Below are 21,618 nucleotides of genomic sequence, written 5' to 3' on the forward strand. Positions count from 1 at the left end.
CCCGCTTAGTGTCCCTGCTAGGCACTGAAGCCTCCCTGCCTCTGTGCATGGTGTAGGAAAGGGACGGTTGCTCCAGCTGGTTTCTTTTGTTTTGTTTCGTTTTTGAGATAAAGTTTAAAATCCAAGGGGTACAGCAGTCCACGGTGACTTCCCTGATGCGTGGGCGTGCAGCCCCAGGGCTTGCTCAAAGGGGCAGAAAAGCAGCTGCTAAGCTGGTCTCATCTGTTGTCCATGGAAGAGGGGATCGGGGCGGTGGGTGGTGGTGGCTGTCGGATCGCCCAGGTGATGAATAGAGACCAGGACCTGTGTTATTTCACAGCCTCGTCGCCGCCTCCCGGGTCCCACAGCAGCATCTGCTGTTGCTTTAAGTGCTGCGGTACGTTTTGATGATGTCTTTGATGGCCCGTCTGCAAATGGGGCAGCAAGCATTGGCCATCTTCTTCAGCTTCAGCCCGCACGAGTAGCAGAGACACATGTGTCCACAGGAGTAAATGACCGTGTCTACCATGTTCTCATAGCAGATGGTGCATTCATCTCCCCAGGGCCCTGAGACGGACGGGGAGATGGGTGACTCAGGCAAGCTGACAGGAGAGTTGGGTGCCGTGCCTGAAACGCAAGGAACAGGGTCAGTGACGCTGCACGAAAGGCTTTTGGACATCCTAGGTAACTGCTGATCCAGCACCAGCTGCACAGTGCCCTGGCTGTATGGATGCTCCAGGACTGGGGTCCTGCCTATGACCTGCTCCATCATCCACAAGCCCATGTTCACACGCCAAGGCGCAGGGCAGCAGAGCAGCCGTGTCCGCTGGGATCTGCCGCCCACGTAGAGCAAACCAAGACACAGCTGTTCCCACTAGCAAGGACAAAGAGCAGTTCCAGTTTTTTTAAGCTGCTGTCTAAACATTAATGAAGGAGGACAAATTAGAAGGGGTGGTGAGAGCCGTCTGCTTTGACAAGACAGAGGCTGGGCAGCACATGGTGACAGCAGCTGCCGAGATGATCAGTGCTTCATCTCTAGGGCTACCCCAGGGACGTGGGTCCAGTGTGCCCTGCTGCAAACCATGCCACGTGGTTCCTTCAGGACAGCAGTGGTGTCGTACTACATGGACAGCATCTAGACCATAGTGGGCACATCATTGCTACAAGAGCTACAAGGGACTGTAGTAATTAGGCTCATCCTGCACCCATGACTAGGCCTCCCAATGAAGCAGATGAGGTAGCAAGATAATGAAAGAATTTCTTTTTTTTTTTCCCTCCAAAAGCCATTAAAATATCTGAATGTTTGCTTGTCACTAGTTATTAGACTTGACCTCGAGAGTTACCTTCAGAGAAAAACAACCTTGGTATGGACAGCAGTGACACATCCCACCATCAGTGCCTTAAGATCACACAGGTCCTTGGGGTTTTAAAAATGCCGCAGTGTACCTTATCATTTTCTATTGCAGCTACATTTATTTAGATCTCACCGGACTTAATCAGGGTATTAGAAATAGCAATACTGACTTTTTCTGAGGGGGCTACTGTACATGTGTGGAGAGCAAAAATGGGGGAGAATTAGGCATATTCCTAGCTCTAGCCTAAGCTAATGTGCATCACGTCACTGCTACACAGCTCTCCAAAAGGAGCTGTGCTTCACAAGGCCACGCACATAGCACAGAAACTTTGCTGCCTCCTCTGGGACCTTTCATGATGAAAGCAGTTGGAGAAATATTGCTGTCTAGGCACCTAAGCAGCTTCCACATAAAACAGACAGAAAATAGATTTTGCACAGACTCCCCCTTCCTCCCTAGGGAAGCTGAGCCTCCGTCCATCACTATGCTTTCAGAGCCCTTCCGGGAGATAAGCGTTAGATTGTAAAGTGAGGTAGCACAAGAGTGGGCAAGGGAAGGCAAATGGAAAGAGCAGGAGAGGGGGAAAAAAAAAATCCAGCCTAACTTACCACTGATGGAGCTGCAGAGTGGGCCAGAGCCACATGTAGACAATATGGGGTCAGAGATGCCACTGCAGAGGACAGTGGGCGAATTTGGTGCTGATGTGGGTGAGCTTGGTGTGGACAGCCCCAGTCGCTCGGCTAATATGGTGGAACCTGCACCATGAGAAAAGAAACCCAGTTATTTTTTAAAATTGGGTTTGCCCGAGGCAGTGGGGGCAAGCTGCAGGGTGCAGCTCTGAGTATTTGTCAGGATTCATGTCTCAGCAGCATTAAACCTATGCAAGAGAGAAAAAAAACCCTCACACACCTTTCCAAATGCTAGCAGTTGGTCCAGAAGAGCCATCAGGCTTCCACAGCCTCTGAAATTAGCTGGAGTTTCTTTAGCCCTCATAACCCTTTGCTTCTGCCCTTTCAAGTGTCACAAGTCATTACGCGAGTGTATGGCAGTCAGGAAAATCTGAGCTCTGCTCACTGCACTGCCTTTTGTGCAGGGTGGCTTCAGTCAAAGGTGAGGACAGAAATCTGAGTAGAAACCTCTTCAAGCCAACCAAGAGAAAAGTGGCCAAAATGCATCTTACTCTGGGATGAACAAGGATGCTTCCCCTGCCCCTGAAATCAGCAACATTTCCTCTGCTCCCTGTACGCCTGGAGGTGACTGCTCAAGGGTACAGAACCCCTGAAGGGTTCTTCTAGGAATTCCCAGCTCCACTGCCTCCTGCTCACACTGCCTACTGTAAGGTTTGTGTTAGTGCACTGTTTGTCAGAGAAGCCAGTTCTGCTCCAGAAAATCCCTTTCCAAAATGAAAGCTTGGGGAGAATGTTTACAATTCTGGCTGCTACAAAGGCTTTGCAGAGGGATTTCATTGCTAACTATGCAGCCTGCTCTTCAGTAAAAATATAGTGGTGAGGCAGCAACACACAAGCGCATGAACCAAGGTACAGGTTCTCGGCGGTAAGAGCTAGTTTATCCACAGTTTTAAAGTTTCTAATTCCCTAGCTGGGAGAAAAACAAGCGGGGTAGCTCCAAATTGGAGCAAAAATGCTTAGACTTCTTCATGTTACCATATAAGGAACAGAAAGACACATAGGGTTTGATTCGACAATGTCTTTGATAAGTCTGAGGCTGCTCTCCAGAGGATAAAAGCAGTCAGAGGCCAGGAAAAGGAGCATGTGCCAGAACAGGTCCTTCAGTTCCTATTTACAGAGAGGCAACTGAGGGCCAAACCTAGGAAGCAGGGACCCCAAGTGCCAACTTCAGATGGAGCAAAAACCAAAGAAAGAAGAGCAGCAGCAAATGACTTTCCTGCCCTTTTTAGCAAAAAGAGACTGAGCGGTTGAAGTACAGCACAGGGACCTGAGGAGGCCATTTTTGGGTCTAAATCTACTCTGAGGACTGCATATGGGACAAGAAGCAAGCCAATTCAACCTCCAGTCTCTCAGTTTCATTGCTATTCAAACAAGGAGTGCTTTCCTCATGGGTGCAGTCTGAGGTTGACTTAGCCTCTGTGAAGGGTTTCAAGCCCTCACACATGAGAAGCTGCAGAAAGCAGCCTTGTTTATCGCCCAGATGGGAGCTGAAGCTAGAGTTTGGCTCACTTAGTATGCGCAGAGAACAGTGCAGCCTCTAATGACAGCCACTAGCAACGGCCCTTCCTTTCCAATCTGACAGATGACCCTAGCAGAAAACTTGCCCTGTGGGTAACACATACTGTAAACAGACCCAGCAGGGGCACAGATTTCAGCTCGGTCACTGCACACATACCGAATGTGAACACTGAACAGCTGAACGTGTCTTCAAGCCTTCCCTCTCCTCTTTGCAGCCTGGAGATGTTGCTTCCATTCAGCTTGCACACAGTGCGTTGCATTTCTAATACCAGACTGGTCTCTTTCTTTAAATGAAAAATAAAGCCTATTAAGAGCTCTCTGCTCCTTACCTCCCCCAGCCTAATAGGAGAATTTGGAGATGCCCCAAGTGTCACAGAGAGTATGAACTGATGAAGAACATTGGCAGTAGTACAAAGGATCTTTCTACAGTGCAAGAAGAGCTCATCAGTGAAGGAAACACAATCATCTTCTCTGTCTGAGTGGCTGATCTGAATCTCAAAATGGCCTTACTGAAGACCCAAGGACCAGCGTACACCTTCCCAAATCCGTCTTCTAGTGCAAGGCACAGTTTTTGGCTTTCTCCAGCAGAAGTATGGAGCTTTGTTTAAAACAATCTGAATTCCCTACCAGATAAGAAAAACCTCTCCTTTAGTGACAAAATAATCAGCATATGACACATATTACTCACACTGGTAATATATATTGTTGGATGGTGTGCAGATACCATGACAAGGAGTATGGAATGAGAACATGGGCAGGGCAGAATGAGTGTGGCCAGCTTGGCTTAACTAAAACCAGATATATGTGCCCAAGGCCAAACAGCCTCATTGTGTGCACAGAGCTCCCACCAAGAGCTAGCTTTCAAACTATGATTTTAAAAAGTAAATAATTCTAAATAAAACAATTTAAATTTTAATTTAGAAACATTCTTCCTTTCTGTAAATGCGCCAGATAACTTGTCTCTGCGGCTAGATCTTGATCTCAAACATCCTGGAATTGCCTTTAAATCAATTTTGAATCAATTTGATTTGCTGTTTTATCTTTGTAGCACTAGTACTAACAAAGTCTAGCATGCATTGACTGTTTCTCTGCACTTCTGTGTCATCACTACTGGAGAGGCGCAAACAAATGAACCTATACATCCACCCACAAAAGAAAGAGAATATTATATTTTTCAGTAAAAGAGAGTGTGAGTATCAAATGTGCTGATGACATCATGCTGGGAAAGACTGTTTTAGTATGTTGGGGGAGCAGGTTTATAATGTAAAATGATCTTGCCAAACTGGAAATTGGGTCAGAAATAAATGGGATGCTATTCAATAGGATCAAATGCAAAATGTTACTTAGGCAGAGACAACCAGCTACAGAAGTACAGGACAGGGAATTGGACCATTCAATTAGAAATACATCTGTCCTACCGAAAAAGGTTTGGAGATTGCTGGAGATCAGTAGATGATCATGAACCAACAGTGCTGTCCTGTTATAAGACGGCTACACCAATCCAGATTCATATGAGGGTCTAGAAGCACTGGAACGGGAGTCTAGAAACACTGTGGTATCTCTGTCTCTGGAAATACTGAAAGCCTGCCCAGAAGGATCCAGAGCTAACTTGGAAGTTAGCCCTGCTCTGAGCAGGAGGTTGGACAAGATGACTCCCGGGGTCCTTTCCAACCAAGACTGGTGTATGATTATAAGATGATAACAGTTTTCACAGGCTGTTAAAATGACAGAGGAAGCGATCTCTTCTCTGTGAAAGTCTTGGATAGGACAAGAAATCATAAGCTCAGACACTTAGGCAATTCACGTCAGACATTATGCAGATAATGAAGCACTGAAAAGCAGTGAGGCTTCCTCAAGAGGCTGTGGCATCTCTGTGCTTAGAGCTCTAGAAGAACAGGAGTGTGTTGTAGCTCCTTTTTTGGGCTCTCATCCAGCCATCTATAACTTTTATGAAAGCAGTTCTCTGTATCTGTAATTGCCCCTTTACAGAAAGTCCTAACTGTGACCAGAACACAGCAGCTGTGGCGCACAGAGATGCTTTTGGCTCTCGTGTCTATTGTGGACAGGCTGTTTTCCCAGAACACTGCAGTCCACTCTCCTTAGGCCATCTCAGCTTTTAAGCAAACATCTTTTCCCTCATCACTCTTAATGACAGCTGTCTGGGGAGAACTGTGCTGCTGAAAGATCTAAGTTGGGAAACAGGCCACATACAATGGCAATACTCCTAAAAATACAGGAAATTAGTCAATTAACCTCCCTCTCTTAACTTTTTCTAATTTATAAAAATGGTATTTCTACATTTCTTTCTCATAACAAAGTGATTACGTTGACCTATTTGTTACTGCATATGCTCCAGAGAAACAATCAAAAAACTACCACAACAAAACCAGGTGGGTAAGCGCAATGTGCAGTTTGTATTCTCCTTCTGAACATGCTCAGAGGCATTTGCTAACATGCAAGTAAACCTCTGAGGGACCTACGTGGCCTACAGCAGGGAATTCTGGAATAGCTGCCATGAATCTGAAGCAGCTATTCCCAACCCACTACTAGCAGTATGATAAGAGTCTCAGACTCAAACGACAGCTGAGAAAGATAGAAAACTATAGTACGGTCAAAGAGCATGTTGCTTCCTTATTATTGTTTTCTCTGGATCAAAAGAGGTTGGACAAGTGCCAATTTATGGTCTTCACAATGCATTTCTTACTCTGGTACCTATTCCTGAAAGAGGTGATATAGGGCCATTCCTAGGACTAGAATAATGACATCTGGATTAATGGAAACTACTATAGATCTTTGGTTTTATAATAACCCCTAGCATATGATTACCTTGGTAAATAAGGAGGTGACAGATTCTAGTAGGCCTGGAATCTCCCTGTTTTTTGCTGGAAAATCTTCTGTATACATCCTATTTTTCTGCTCAATGATGTAACCAGTATAGAACTTTCCCAGTTTATTTTTTTCTTTATTCATCCTCCCATTACAGAAAAGGTAGAGATATAACCTTAACTTTAGAGAATGCAGACTTTGGTGAAATTAGGACACTTAGGTCTTGCCCAATGGGGACTTTTTAATATCTCACACTAAAACAAAGGAACAACACATCTGTAGCTGCCTGAGCATATGGTGGTTAGAAGTCAACAATAATGTTAGGGAAGGATGTAATCATATCCATCACTTCTGTATGCTACAAAATACAAGTATTTACACAGCAAGTTGTTTTGTTCCCACGGTGATGAGAACAATACTGCACTGCCCAGAAACCAGAGCTTCCTTCCCCTTGGGCTCCGCGTTTGCGGCCAGGCATGCTGGGAGCCTGGCCTCTGGGCTGCAGCTCATTTCTGCCTCTCAGGTGACCGACATCGGCTGATGATCCATGGGGCTTTTTGCATTCAAATATTTCCTGGGGCTTTTAAAATTGTTTTGAACAGAACAATATTAAATTTTGATTTTTACAAGCCTGTGAAAACATACAGGATTTTGCATTATGCTACACAAAGAAAGAAGTCAAAAAGTGGCCTGGAAGATTTTTTTGCCTGCAAAACCAAAAGGTCAGTATTTGCAGAAGGGTGTCAGACAACCTCTCTTTGGGGAAGTAAAAGTTGGAACCAATTCACATGAGATCAACAGTTTACAGCTTCACACGGCCCAGAAAAGGAGTGTGCTTTAGAGCTGCACTGGAGCATTGCTGTCTACTGTGCTAAGGAGGGTAGCATGGCATCAGCAGGTCTATTACTCAGCTGCAGTAATAAGCACACTGCAGTTAAGCTGGAGGCATATTAAAGCTCTAGCAACACCAGACACTTGCAGGAGCTCTTGATCTGTCAGCACTCGCAGCCCAAGCTCACTGGGAAGGCAAAGGGCACAGAACAAACTTGCAAGTGAGCTGGTGTCTTTCCTGGCCTGAAAGGTGAAGTTCAGCATTTACTCAGCACTTCATCCCGCAAAATCCTGAGGGCACAGAAATCATGCAATGAGCATCTAGCTGAACTGAAGTGAAAGAGCTGCTGGCATAGTTATAAAGGTCTGGTAACATCTTAGGGTCCTCATGTCCCTCTCAGCAGAAATGTTTAACCTTCCTCATCTTCCCAATAGGGCTCCATGTCATAATTGGAGAAATATTTTATCAACAAAACACCCAGACAGATGCTTAGAGCTACCAATGGTTAAAAAAAAAAAAAAAAAAAAAAAAAAAAAGAGCCTGGATTAAGTAGCTGAACAACATGAAAAGCAAGAGTTGTTTTCATCTTGTTTAACAACATAACAAAAAGCCCTCTAAAAGATCACAGGTATTAATTACTCTGACCAAAATGCATCTGTCCAAAAGTAATGACCTTTCCACCCTTTCTCAAAAAGTTTATTTGGCTGAGAGTGGTTGGGAGACCACAGCAAACATGCTTCTGTTAGCAAAAGGAAAACTGCTGCCTAACCCAGCACTTCCAACCTCAGTGCTCCTCCAGCAGCAATATGTATAAACAGGGTGGCAGACGCATACAGGAAACAAACAGTTTATCTTTTTCCTGCCAGCATTGCTCTGAATTTCTGTGAGACTTTTTCTGGTGGATGAAAAGGCATCTGACAAAGGAAAAGAAAGAGTTTAGCCTGTTTTGTCACGCTCACAGTAGCCAGCTCATGCCAGTGTTAGTTCAAAAAAAAAAAAAAAAAAAAAAAAAAGCAGATTTTTCTCTCTCCTGACAGATGAGGTGTAATTCAGAGAGGCTGGTAAATGATCCTGTATATTTACTGTTATGGGATAAGGAATAGCTATATATTACTTATTATGAACTTCTCATTGCATCCAGGGATAGTTTATTATCCTAGTGATGATAATCATTATTCTCATGGAGGGAAAGGGTGCACAGAGAGAGCCATTTGCAGACATCAGTGGAGAGTTAATGTGCAAGCCACATCCCCTGGCTGTCACCTAGAGGAGGTCAGTGTGCTTTACCCAGTCATAGTGGAAAGCAGCTTTGCTCCCCAAAACACTCCTGGAGGGGCTGGTGCATTTGCAAACACAGGACTGTCTACAGTACCCAGGCACACAAGTTCAGCCACAGGACTGAGGGCTCCAAGAAGGGGAGATTCCTGGTTTGCAGCTTCAACAAGCACAGTCTGTCGATCCACACCAAATACTGCAAGAGAGCCATTAATACTTCACCTTGATGATACCTCACTTTCCAGATGCTAGCTGACACATCGCTATTCTGGCTAGGACAAAAATGTTCATTTACTTATCCATGGCAAGAGTGGATGAATTACGTGTCATGTGTGAGGAGCTCTTTAGGTGCTGTAAACAGGTAGTAACTTTGACATTGCTGGCACTTCCCACAAGAAATAACTCTTTGACTGCATCCAGCTTGCTGCAACTCTGCCAAATGTCACTGTTGACATAAGAGCCCATTTGCCAGCACCTTTGCCCTGCTGTGCTCTCCTGAACTGCCCTAGCCCCATGTTGAGCGTTTGCCCAGCTGCCATAGCGGGGGCTCCTGAGAACCAAGGCTTTGTAGCTGTGCTCGCTTGAGTCCTTGGCCAACTTCTGCACTCCCCCTCCATAAATTTTCACACAATGACCAATTTCAAGAGAATCTGGAAGCTTTAGCAACAATTAATTCCTAAATATCTCACAATCAGCAGCTGAATAAGAGTGCCAATCCAATGCCCATGGTAACGGAGGCAGGTGAGTTTATCCTATATGTACTTCGCTATTGTGAGTGTGAATCCAGACTACCCACACCAGATGCCAGCTCTCAGCTGTCCAGCAGGCTAAAAAAATAGGCAGGAGACATCCAGGGAGCTGCAACAATATGTGGCTGCTCGGGGGGCCTGGAGTTGTTCCAGGGGGTGGATAGAAAGGACACAGACATGGAAGAAATTGAGCTTCATTAGTACAACTGCTGATGGAACAAGTTATTTCATTGCTTAAAAGGAAACTTCAATATTAATGGAAAGGCTGTAATTCACAAGGGAAACCACACCAAAAAAGCAAAATAAAAGAGAAGAAGGAAGATGTTTTACATGCTGGTGATTCATTTTGAGAAACAAGAAAATGAAAGAATATCCCCAACCATTTGGCTCCCCAAATACTAAATTTATAAACTTGTTGCTGTGATAGTTCCTCCAGACATGAGTCATACATTTCAAAACCTTATGGGATCAATCAATTTAAACTTCATAAATGAATTACAACACCAAAACCAGACCAATATATCCAGACCGGCTCATTTCAATCTTTCAGAGCTGTTGATAAAACCATGTGCGAATTGAAATGCTTACCAGTAAAAGCTGAAAACAATAAATCAGTTTTAATAGTCTGGTCATGTCTACTGTACAGGAATGATGCCTGAAAAAACCCACAAGCCTGAAACAATGGAATTCCTAAAGCACACGCAAACCCCGTGTTTCACTTCTACCTGTCTATGCCGCCTCCTAATGATTTGGTTGTCCTACGTGCACACCCCATAGATGTTCAGAATTAAGAGCAGCACCTCGAATATAAAATATTTATAAAGGCTTCCAATCTTGACAAGAAGATCTATTACCTCCCTCAATAGCTGGTTCCCATAGTTAATTACTCCCACATATGTCTAGTTTGAATTTGTGCACCTTCGTTTTCCAACAGCTTTGTATTTTTATGCTCTTATCTGCTACAGCAAAGCACCCTTTACTTTCATTTATCTTCCCTCCATGTGGTCAAGTTGCCTCTCAATCTTTTCTTTGGAAAAATGAAACAAATTGATGTCCTTCCACCTCTCACTACAGATGACTGTAGTGGCTCACTGTGCTGTAGAGGTGCTTGGGCTGTATTTATTTTTCCTTTTGCTGAGTGACAAAAATAAAGTGTTTCCAACCTCGCCTTTGTTTTCTGCTTTTTTACTTCCCCTATAGTAAACATAGTGCCAGTCTACGACACCAGCTTGATAAGGCTGAAGCAGAAGTCAGAATTCCCTAATGTCAAACCAGTCTCACACTGTCCCATCTCTTAAAGAGCTCTGTAAGATCATCAGTCCAGGTAAACATGGTCTTCTCTAATATTTAAATTAGGAAATAAAAGCTGCGTTTTCAATACTGTGTAACAGCTGCTGTTAGCAAGTGCCAACTTTCGCTGTCAGGCCACTATCCAGGAGAGACCTGAGCTTGGTTGTGCTCTGGATCAGGACCAAGTAACTAATCTCAAGGTCTGAAATGCAGCAGCCAGTGATGAAAACCCTGAGTAATCCAGTTTCCTGAGTCAAAGGTAAAACTTCTCTAGTTGCAAGAGCGGCATTGCTGCTCTCCTCTTTCTCTATCCTCCAAAAGAAGCAGAAAAACTGGAGAGAAAGTAGAAACAGCAACTTTCATTTCCTCTACTGTATAGTTTGCTGTAGCTGTGATGTTCCTTTAATACTGCATAACAGCGCTTTGATTAATCTAATAATGGCAAAAGATATGCCCCAGAAATAGAATGACATCTGCTATATAAGATAGATTTGCTGTCATCATGCCTCTTGCAGTATTTGTGTCTCATTTATTTCAAGGATATGGAACTTCACGTTTTCCATTAAAGCTAGAAAAGATGACTATAAACATGTCTTCTCCTGTGATATAAAGCTCAAACTACAAAAGATGGATCATACAAAATTACTCGTTTGCATTCTGAAGATGGAACTTGTCATTAGACAGAAGACGAACAATTTATATTCTTCTCACATTTTCTAATATTATAATGACAGATATTATGGCAAGTGCCATAAGCTGTTCTGCTGCAGTGCAAACAGCGCATATCACTGCAAAAGCTAGAGATGTGAGTTCATTATGTGCTTTTTCCTTCTGTCCAGGGTATGGCTGATCTGTGTAATTACTGTAGTTACAGAGTTATGCTGTGCTGGAGACAGCATCAGAACTGTTCTCTGGACAGTTGCACTGTACCACAGCACTGCAAACACAGGTCTGAAAAACCCCATTTATACTTTAGCACCTGTTAAAGATCATAAGCAAGCTCTAATCTCAGAGCTTTTTGCTGGGCAACGGTAGTTTGCACCGAAGCTGACATTACTAGAGCTGTTCCCCCAGCAGGGTCCTCTCCTGTCCTCAGGCAAGACTACATCAACATGTTCAGTTCTCTTCATTTATATCTCACTTGAGACACAACAGCCCATCTTCCGCTTGTTCTCCAGTAACTGAGGCCAGGAAAATCCTGTTGCTTCCTCACAAATATAGGTAGCAAAGAGTTTTCCAACTGAGCAGATTTTCAGTGGAAAATATGAATTTATCTAAAATGTCCACTGGGAAGGTACTAGTTTGGGCCGGACTTGGGAGCAGGTAGGGACGGCATACACAGAGACTCAGTAATAAGTTGCTCAGCAGGAGGTCTGCACAGGTTGCGGGAGGCTGATGTTCAGGTTTGTGCTCAGTTGAATTCTGCAAGGAGACGTGAGTGTGATCCTCTGGTGAGAAACATCCTCTCTGCCTCATTTTAGGACCTAAAGCAAATAGGCTATTTGCTCTGTGCAAAGCTGGCAAGATAGTGATCTCATACGGAAGAAAGTAATGGTCCAATGACTTAGTCTTAGCAGCAGCTAAATGGGCTGAGGATGTTTTCCTTCTTACGTATATAGGAGCATTTAATCGTCTTACTTTGACTGTGATCTGTTTGACTTCATCTACCTTTATCAGAATGATGCGTTGGCTGAGAGCAGAGCTAGCCATGGATTATGTACAATATGCACAAGAAACGTAATCAAGGGGAACTATCGGGGTTGGATTCTTGGGTTCCTGGAGACAAATTATAGCATTATATTTGTCAACTATGAGCCTTTAATAGCTACAAAATATTCACAGCACAGGCCTGTGGTTGACTTTAAGCAAATTGTTTAGGACACTTGAGATTGTGATTAAGGTGGATTGGACCCTGCAGACAGAGGTGTGCATTCATCACAATTTATCTTCAAAGACTGTCTACCCATCCTAAAAAAAGAGCCGTTAGTTGTTGAGATTTTTTTTTCCTGTTGTGTAAAAGGAACATTTTCATAGTGATAATTTGAAACAGTAAAGGAATACAGATATATTTAAAGTTATGTGAATATAACAGCATAAGCAATAAAGGAGCATTTTTAGATTATCTAAGTGCATCAGTAAGCCCCATTTATTATCATTTGCATGAGTTGATGCAAACTGGGTGTCTAATTGCATGAACAAGCTTATTTATAAATGTAAAATCACAGACCAAAAGAAGGTGATTTCTTTACTCTTGGACTGCCCCATCTATGGGACAGAGATGTCTCAGTGGGGACATCTCCCTGAGACATCTCAGTGGGGAAAACAATCTGTCTAACTAGACAGCTCCACTCGAGACACAGAGATAACCCCACTGGGCTGCTAGTGCCTGATACAACTTATACAATATTAAATGTTTTGGCTTAAGTGCACATAGTGAAAAAATATAAAGAGAGGTGGCTTGCACTAAAGGGAACAGGCCTCTGCTGGGTTACAAATTTGCACCGAATAGACGGCTGATGCTACACCTGGACTGGGAGGGAGACGGCACAGCTGGAGGAGTGAGAGAAGGGAAAGGCCAGGCTGGCACCTGATATTAAACCAGTGAAAGATAGGATGGTGAAGAGGCAGCAAACCTGCCATGCTGGAGATACTAGACAGGGCAGAAGTCATTTTTAACAATTCAGCTTTCAGCATCTGGAGTATTTAGAGGAAGACATTTGACTCAGTTTCACCCAAATTCTGGTGTTTGGCTTCAGCTAAATATTTCTTTAAAGCCAAATCTCTGAGTGGCCTTAATTTAAACTGCTTTGTCTCCACTACAGCAGTGGTGATGTTAATTAGAGAGGTTTAAATAATTTTTGTAATAATTCCCCTACTAAGAATGCAAATGCTGAAGACATTACTACAGATTTTCCCTTAATATGACAGCACTTTCTTTACCATAAGACATCCTCCCCAAGCCAATAATCGAGTTAGTTCTCAGGTAGATACTTCAACTGTCCCTTAAGCAAATGTATCAACTTTTATTTGTAAATCAGTTAAAGGAGGATCAGGATTTAGATAGCACTCTCAGAGACCACAATTTAGTTTCTGACCTTGATATGGCCCAAATTCAAGCCCCAATACATCCAACACTTGTGACTATGTGAAGATGACACCTGTCCAATATCCATATACAAAAAAGTCAGTTTGAGCTGAGCAAATGCCATTTCAAGTCTTTTTCCTCCACACTTTCAAAATATGACTTTCAGCATTTGAAGTCCATTGGTGAACAGAGCTTAAAGACAGAGCAAAATCAGTAAGAGAAAGAGCCTTGCAAAGGTCCATCTAACTGCATGAGCTACCCTGCCCTGCATAGGTCTGGAGGGGCCGGAGATCGCTCTGGTGCTCTGCTGGCTGGTGCTACGCTCTGCGCAGCTCCGCGATCACAAGGCACTGGGCCCCTCCATGCTGCCTGCTAGCCTGCTACTCACACCCAGGCCTGGGAGAACCACAAGCACTGCTCCTTTGGGGAATCAGTGCTGTCTGACAGTTAATACACAGGCAGGCAGATCTATTTTTTCTTGCTCGCCATGCCCTAGGTTAGCTGAGCCCAAAGCACCTCTCCTCTTCCTTTTTGCTTCTCCTAGGGGAAGGGTGACTGATTTGTACTTCAAAGGAGGACTCTGAGGCTTCATCCTTTTCAAAAGAGCTTTGAGACCTTCAGATGAAAGATGCTACAGAAGTGTAAAAAGGTAAGTCTTGTAACTGATACCCACGCGCTGTGTACAGGCCTTTGTAAATTATTATTTTTTCCTCTTCCAAAATAAAATTTGTAACTGATCCTAGAGTAGGGAGGGAACCAGCAGCACTTTCATTCCTTCCCTTTACCCTTCCCCTGTGACGTAACCCTCCTTAGTGCTTTGTGTGTGAGGCTGGAAAAGGCGGTAAGACGTACCTAGCACACGAATCTGCATGACTGCACCGTGTAAACCAAAGAACATCCAGAGGGGCTGGGAACAGTCCACGCAGACCTGCATGCCGGTGCTGGCACCGTTGTGACTCAAGTGTAACTCGCCGTCCGAATTCACCATAAATCCCAAGATGTCTCCGCTCTGAAGGGGCACCAGGACTCGACAGACGGCCCAGAACTCCTTCCGGTCAACCAAAGACTCGGGGTTGTAGGGCAGGTCGCTGGGCCGCAGGGTGCTGGGGTCGCAGGACGTCACCCCATAGGACAGCGTCCCGGTGCGCACGGCATTGGACTTGTTAATTTTCACGAAAATGGTTTCGTTGATCCTAAGGGGTCTGCTGGTGAAAACCAAAGTCCTCTCTTCCCGAGCGTGCTCCAGCCGGGCCACAGTTTGGTCGTCCAGGATTTTAATGTGGGCTCCCCTGAGCTGGTGGAAGCGGAGGTCACTCTCGAGCTGGGAGGGCAGGAGGTGGGAATGCTGAGAGTTGAGGGAGTTCTGCGGGATGGGGCACGTGGTGGCCATCACGTGGAAGGTCTCCTCCTGGAGGTTGAGGTCACAGAGGCTGACAGAAAGGCGCGTGTCCTCCGTCTCCCGCCGCAGCGAGGGCCGGCGGATGGCAGTGAAGGACCGGGGCCGCAGGCAGTCGGGAGGAATGATTTCGCTGTCTGCAGGGACAGATGCGGGAGAGAAAAAAACAAAAGGATCACTTGAGAGAGAATGAAAACATCCAAGAGTTTATGAATTGGTATAGGTTTGAAAATTTTTTGTTTAAAAGGAAAATCAGGCTGCCATTAATACATTTTCCCCTTTAAAATACAGGAAATTATAAACTATATTTGCAATCAGTTGTTGTTCTTGTGCTCAGCCCACCAACATCACCATTTTCAGCTTCAGAGTTCAGGCAGACTCAAAATCGATGGAAAGAATCGACCATGGGAGGAATCTCCTTGGAGAGGGGAAGCAGAGGGTAAGTAACTGAAATATGCCCTGAACATACAAATCAATAACTACACAGGCTCTGAGTTTGCATCCCCTGTTCATTGTTTACAATAATTCTCATAGGTCTATGAAATGAATACCTAAGTAGATGCTTTGATTTTAAAAGAAACGTTACGTTCAGTTCTAATTTATTTATCATCAGATGAAATTTAATTAGTATTCCTGAATACAATTAATTGTGCTCCAGTGCCTACTGCAGATGGGCAAAAAGATATGCATTTCACAGTTTAGAATCTGGGAATATATGGTTTTCTATAAATAAAGTACAATCATTCATTATCGCCAAGACAAATAATTAAAAATCAAAACTATGCATATAGAAGAAAAGAACATTCAAGTTCACCAGTGGAAATAGTTGCATTTTATCCTCTGTGTTAGTCTCACCTGCCTTTTCAAAAGCTACTCATCAATTTATTTAATTCTCTTTCTAAAGAACAAAATCACATGCTTTTAACGCCTTTGAATCGACCTGGTCACCTGCTCTCTTGGGGCTTGCACAGAGAAAAGCTTCTCACTGCTTTAGGTGGACCTGCACGGTCCACGCGAACCTACCATCCCCCATGCAGCACGGCTCCCCTCCGCAGCTGCTTGCCCAGCACAGCTGGGCTACCCACTCTCTGCCACTGCAGACCCACCAGCGAGGTGCAAGTATGCGCTTGCAGCATGTACCTCTCCCTGCCACAGGTCTCCTTCAGATTTTCTTTTAGGCGAACAAAAGAGCAGGAACTTAGGTTATCTGTGATTTTCCCATTGGGGAGCACCCTCTCCCAGCATAGCAGAGGAGTGGCTCTGTACTGGTGTGGCAAGACAAAATGCCAGCTACTGAATAACGACCAGCATCTCCTGTGATATATGAGGTTTGACTAACAGCCTCTGCTGCCCTCCTCTTCTGGGAGCCCTGACAAGAGCACACCCACACACAGTTTGGCTTCAGTAAAGCTCTTTGCTTTGCTTAAACTGGATTATTGCAGGCTCCTCTTTAAATAACCTGCTATTGCAAGAGAAACATAGTCTCAAAATAAAAATGGGCTACATTTCTCATATTTGATTTTCCTCATATGGATATTGCAGCTTCTCTTCCCAGAAGTTAATTAAAGAAAAGGAGGCATAAATAAAACCAGAAATTACCCCAAGTAATTTAGAAGCTGGTTGCATTAATGCTTTGTAATATATGGGCTAGCATTTGCATTGCAAGTGCCCCTGCTGGATAGAATTAGGCTTATTTTACCCTCCTTTGGCTGAAAACCCACACATGAGAACAAATTAATACTGGCAGCTGATGAAGATCCTTTGGTGTAGGTGAATGGGTAGAGACCTTTCTGAATAGGAGCAGAAGGTCCTCTCTATTTTATTCCCTGTAACTATACATGTGCAGCCTGGCTGACAACTGTGATGTGTGGGTAGCTTGCAGCCAGGGTTTTGAAACAGCTTGTTTTCCACCAGGATGCTTGCATTTCCCTTTGGCTGCTGGACAAAATATCTTTTTCCAACCGAAAAGAGGTTAAGAGAGCTAGAGTTCTGCCGCAGCCAAGACACATGGCAGTGATGGCAAACTGCAGTTATACTTCCGACTGTTTTACTTAAATCAGTCAGTAACTCAGGCACTGGCCACATAAGGGGTAAGTTCTCTAACGCATATGGGATTGACTGTGAGACTTAGTTCATTAATGCTTTTAAATATCTTTGGAAGAGAGGATTGCAGTTTATTGGTACGTGGGATGGATTTGTGCAAATTTAGAGAGCTGGGTCTCTAAGAGATGTTGGTTCTATTTCTTCATAAATCACAACCTATTCAAGCAAAGAAGAAAAAAAAGTCCCACTGAATAGAAATTAAAACAATAGCATTTTAATTTCATCTTTTGTGCTAGTAGCTAAGTTATAAGAGGTGCGGAACATCATTTATCCTCAGTAATGGCTAATGGCTCAGAGCTATCAAAAAACAACTGCAGACTGTTCTGGAAAAATGTGAAACAAATGAGGTGAGTTTGAGCTGTTTCCTTCATCAGAAGAATCCCAGGAATGAGCTCTTTTCTTCCACTGAAGCTTCATTCATCACTTTGCTAATACAGAGCAAGCTGCTCATACCACCGTGGCCCAATACACAGACTTGCTCCGGCAGCACATTTACCATGGACTTTTAATGCTTATGAAGGAGAGACTCTGTGTAAGAGTGCTCAAGCATATTTACATTTGCAGAGAGAAGCTTGGAGCACACATCAGAAATATATGATGACTTTAAGTGATGAGACCATGAAATATGAAAGTGCACATTGCTACTTTTCCAGTAAGTATGACACTTCCTGTGGTAGAACGGCCCATTCCTGAAGATATCGTCTGGCTTGAGCCTGAAAGATTTAGAAATCTTGCCCTTTCGTTAAGTAATCAAAGTTAAAAATTTGCCTATATAAGGGCAAAGTAAATATGCATGAGGAATTTAAGGTCTGAACCTACATTAATGCTCCATCTGCCACTGAAATCTAGCCCCACTGAACTCAGGACGTGCAAACGCAGACTTGTTCCCCCACCACCACTACCAAATGCAGAACATGAAACAACCACCACCCTCCAACATGATGTCTATAGCCCAGCCACAGCTGCACTGGAATCGCACAGATTTTCTTTGGGATAAGTCAACTGGTGGAAGATCTCCTTGTGTGGGAACAGACAGACTTGTGAGTCAAGACCGCAGCTCACACTGAATCACCAGAGTGAGTTTGAACCCGGTTAGGTTGGGTCTCACTCGCGAGCCAGTCGTGGCCGCACACAGCTCGGCGCCACTCACATGCTTTTCAGGAAGGATTTGTGGAGCTCTGCCTCACTGCAGTCACGAGGCCAGCAGCCGAATTAGTGACTCCCAGATTTATGGGAGCAATTTAGGCACAGCCAATGTGGAAATGATTTCCACCAAACGCAACCTTCCTGCTCCTCAGTTGGAGAATCTAGGACATTGCATTTCTGTAAAGGAGGCCCAACTTCACAAACCCCTTCATATCTTTTTCTAATCTTGGTTAAGAAAAAGGAGTGAGTAGGAATAATTTACTCAGCAAAGGAAGAAATGGAGGACATTTGAACAGTTCAGCAGTCTTCTATTTTTTCCCTCCACTTAAGTGGGGTTTATCTGCAAACTTTATTTTCACAGCAGCTGGTTTCTTATGCATAACATCATTAACTTGCAATATCTTCCTCGGACCAGAGGCTTCAAAGCTCCCCTGTTTCCTGCTCAGATGGCCTGGAAAAGCCTCCTTCTGCATACAGGAGCTAAGTGACTGTAGTAACACTTCAAAACAACTGTTACGAGGAGCTGGTGAGCAGCCAGATGCAGCTGGAAGCACTGTATCCAGACCAGAAACACTTTACTACCACCTTTTTTGAACTGCTGGCAATTGTTGACCTCTTAAGATCATTTATTTCTTTAAACATGTATAATGTATATAATATATAATTATTATAATAGTGTACAGATACATATATAATATAGTTACATGCACTTTCAAACACAAATACATTTCTAACCACTAGCATACATAGATAATCTCAGCCCTATCCCAAACACAAAGGGATGAATTAATGTCAGACTCTGAAATCATTATATTCTTCACCTTTTCCTTTCTCAGTATTGTCTATTAGTTGCCTAAAGACTTGACTATCCAAGACTATCTGTCTTGAGCAGCCAGAATTCACATACCTGTAAAGGTCTGAGAAAGCACAGCAAACTCAACACACATACATACACACTGGAAACTTGCAGAATCAAGTATTTAATGGAAAGCTCCAGAAACCTGTTTTCTAACTGCTCTACAGACCCAAAGAAAGTCTATTTCTCCAGAGTAAGAGAGCTGTTCTGCTCTCAAGAACGAAATAAGGAAGGAAGACCTAATATAAACAGACCAAATTTGAGACTTATGACTGTGAAAAATAGCTTAAGACTTCAGGAATCAAACTCATAACCTAAGATGAAAGAACCTACCCCATTTTTAACAAGTGCTGGAGCTCACTGTATAATTTCCATGACCAAGGAACCTTACAGGTGCTAACCTATCAAAGGATGTCTTGAAGTCAGTGGTACGTACAAGATACTTCTTTGTAAATGTACATCTGCAAAAGGACCTATACTCTATATATTCCCACCATGCCAGAGGGACACCGTTCCTACTCAGGAATGCAGATGAAGGCGCCTATACCCTCCTCAAGGCTACATGTCACAAGCGATGATGCTGGGATGCTAACTGGGATCGCAACCTTTATACCGTTGCACTATCATCTGCTCTACAATCTATGGTAGAGTTGTGCAGCTAACAGGCCATTTGGCAAGACTTTGACACTGCGGGAAGAAGTATCTGAAATATGAGGCAGATGTACCAGGACATAAATAACCTTGCATTTAAAGACAATTGGGAAGAGCAACCAGTGCTAAGACAAGAATTAAACTCACGTTCCTGGAGAAATTCTGTCACACACAGCTCCATATTCCCCTTCATAAGAGAAAGGGTATTAATCTCAATCGAGCTCCAGCTCTGCTGCCTGCCTTGCTAACTGTGCCCATGTTATCCTTGCCTTGCCAACTCAGATGTGTAGAGCTAAGGTATACTACTGGAAAACCGCCGCACTTCAGTGTAGAAGAAGCCAGAACTATTTAGGACATCATTTATAACTCAGTTTATTACGTGCTTTGAGGTGAACGAGCATAGAAAATGCGGTAAAATGAAATGAGCTATATTCTCGTTTATCCCTCCTAAAAGAAGGATGAAGATCATTGCGGCTGGAGGCAAGGTGCAATGTTGGCTCGTGAATCCTTTAGGCTACCAGCACATGTCTGGCACTCAATCCACAGCATCACCTCTACTGGAAAGAAGAGAAACCTTGACTGAATCTGGAATGGGGAGGATGGCTCCGTGGTCATGAATTCAAAATTCACCCAAACTGAAGGGTGATTGCAAGCAGGTCTTCAGGCAGCTTACTGAACTCACAGTGTTCAAGACATCCTCACAACTGTGGGATGTGCTGCTCAAGGCTCTCTGGCTCTGCCACGGGTGTCTTGCTGTTCTACTGTAGTGACGGGAGCTAAGCAAATAAGAAAGTGAAAAGTGCCCTTATTTAAAATAAACACAGGAGAAAAATTGAGGTGTGGAGAGAGAGAAAAGGAAGGAGGAGAACGCAGAAGCTACACTTGCAGTCAGTAAGAGACAAAGCTCGACTTGCAAAGAATGTCAGAAGTGCTCTTGCCTGCTGGCAACATGTCAGAGTAGATAATTACAAAGCTATTTGTTTTTCTGAAAACTTGTGTTCTCCATGGGAGGTCTGGAAAGGAGGCAGAGTCCTGGCGTGGTCAGTGTAAGGCTGCAGAGACCCACACTCCCGAAGGGGTGCTTCTGCTGTGATGTGCACAGGTTCCCCTCTTCCCTCCCTGCTCGCTACCTTTAAATCTTGAGTTTATATGAACTGAGACCACTCCATTGTGTTTACTTCTCATAAACAACCAGGCGCCAGAATGCAACCTCTCAGATCATACAGCGAAGCCACTTTCAGAGCATTATTTGCATGTGGGAGGCAAATGTTTAAAATCCCTCAAAGGAATGATTCAGCCTAAAATCCTCCTTTGCCATATACTTAGGAATTCAGTTCTACAAAGTACATTTTCCTTTATGAACAGCTGAGAAATAAAACTGCCTGAGTTATTATCTCAGATCAACCGTTCCTTCTCCTTGAGAAAATCCCCATCACACCAAGGACATCAGTTAAATAAATATCTACTTATACAATACCTGTATGTGCGCATGTATTTTTTTCATTTAAAGTCACCCTACCCTATTTCAAATAAAGCTGTTTCCCTCTGCTCTCCTTGCTCCAGCTCCTCTCTTTTTGTACACTCATAGGAATATATGCAGAACTACAGACAATTTCACTTGTAAGAGAGCTGTACCTGCTATAAATGCACAATGCCCAGGTTGCTCCTAAAAGACAGTAAAATCTGCTCTGGGACGAATAGCATGTGAGATCAGGACCCAGCTGCTGCACACTGCAGCAAAAGACGGTCCCTCACCACATAAACAGAAAGGATACATGAACGGTGAGTGGGAGGCAGGAAGAATTAATGTTCTTATTTTATAGCCTGGAAGCTGTGGGATGGGGTAAGCTGTCCAAGGGGATACACGACTC

At 43.8% G+C, this 21,618-nt stretch overlaps 1 protein-coding gene across 1 annotated transcript in view; it reads right to left on the reverse strand.

Moving 5' to 3' along the window:
- Window positions 1-233: 233 nt before the first annotated feature.
- Window positions 234-21,618, reverse strand: part of NEURL1 (neuralized E3 ubiquitin protein ligase 1) — a 159,005-nt gene continuing 137,620 nt past the window's right edge. Inside the window, exons 4-6 of the mRNA XM_062580294.1 lie at window positions 14,448-15,128; window positions 1,940-2,086; window positions 234-606 (exon numbers count right to left, since the gene is read on the reverse strand). Of these exons, the coding sequence (XP_062436278.1) occupies window positions 365-606; window positions 1,940-2,086; window positions 14,448-15,128 (1,070 nt within the window). The 3' untranslated portion in view covers window positions 234-364. The remainder of the gene's footprint in view (window positions 607-1,939; window positions 2,087-14,447; window positions 15,129-21,618) is intronic.

The sequence above is a fragment of the Rhea pennata genome, chromosome 7 (genome assembly GCF_028389875.1).
Source record: "Rhea pennata isolate bPtePen1 chromosome 7, bPtePen1.pri, whole genome shotgun sequence".
NCBI classification, from domain to species: Eukaryota; Metazoa; Chordata; class Aves; order Rheiformes; family Rheidae; genus Rhea; species Rhea pennata.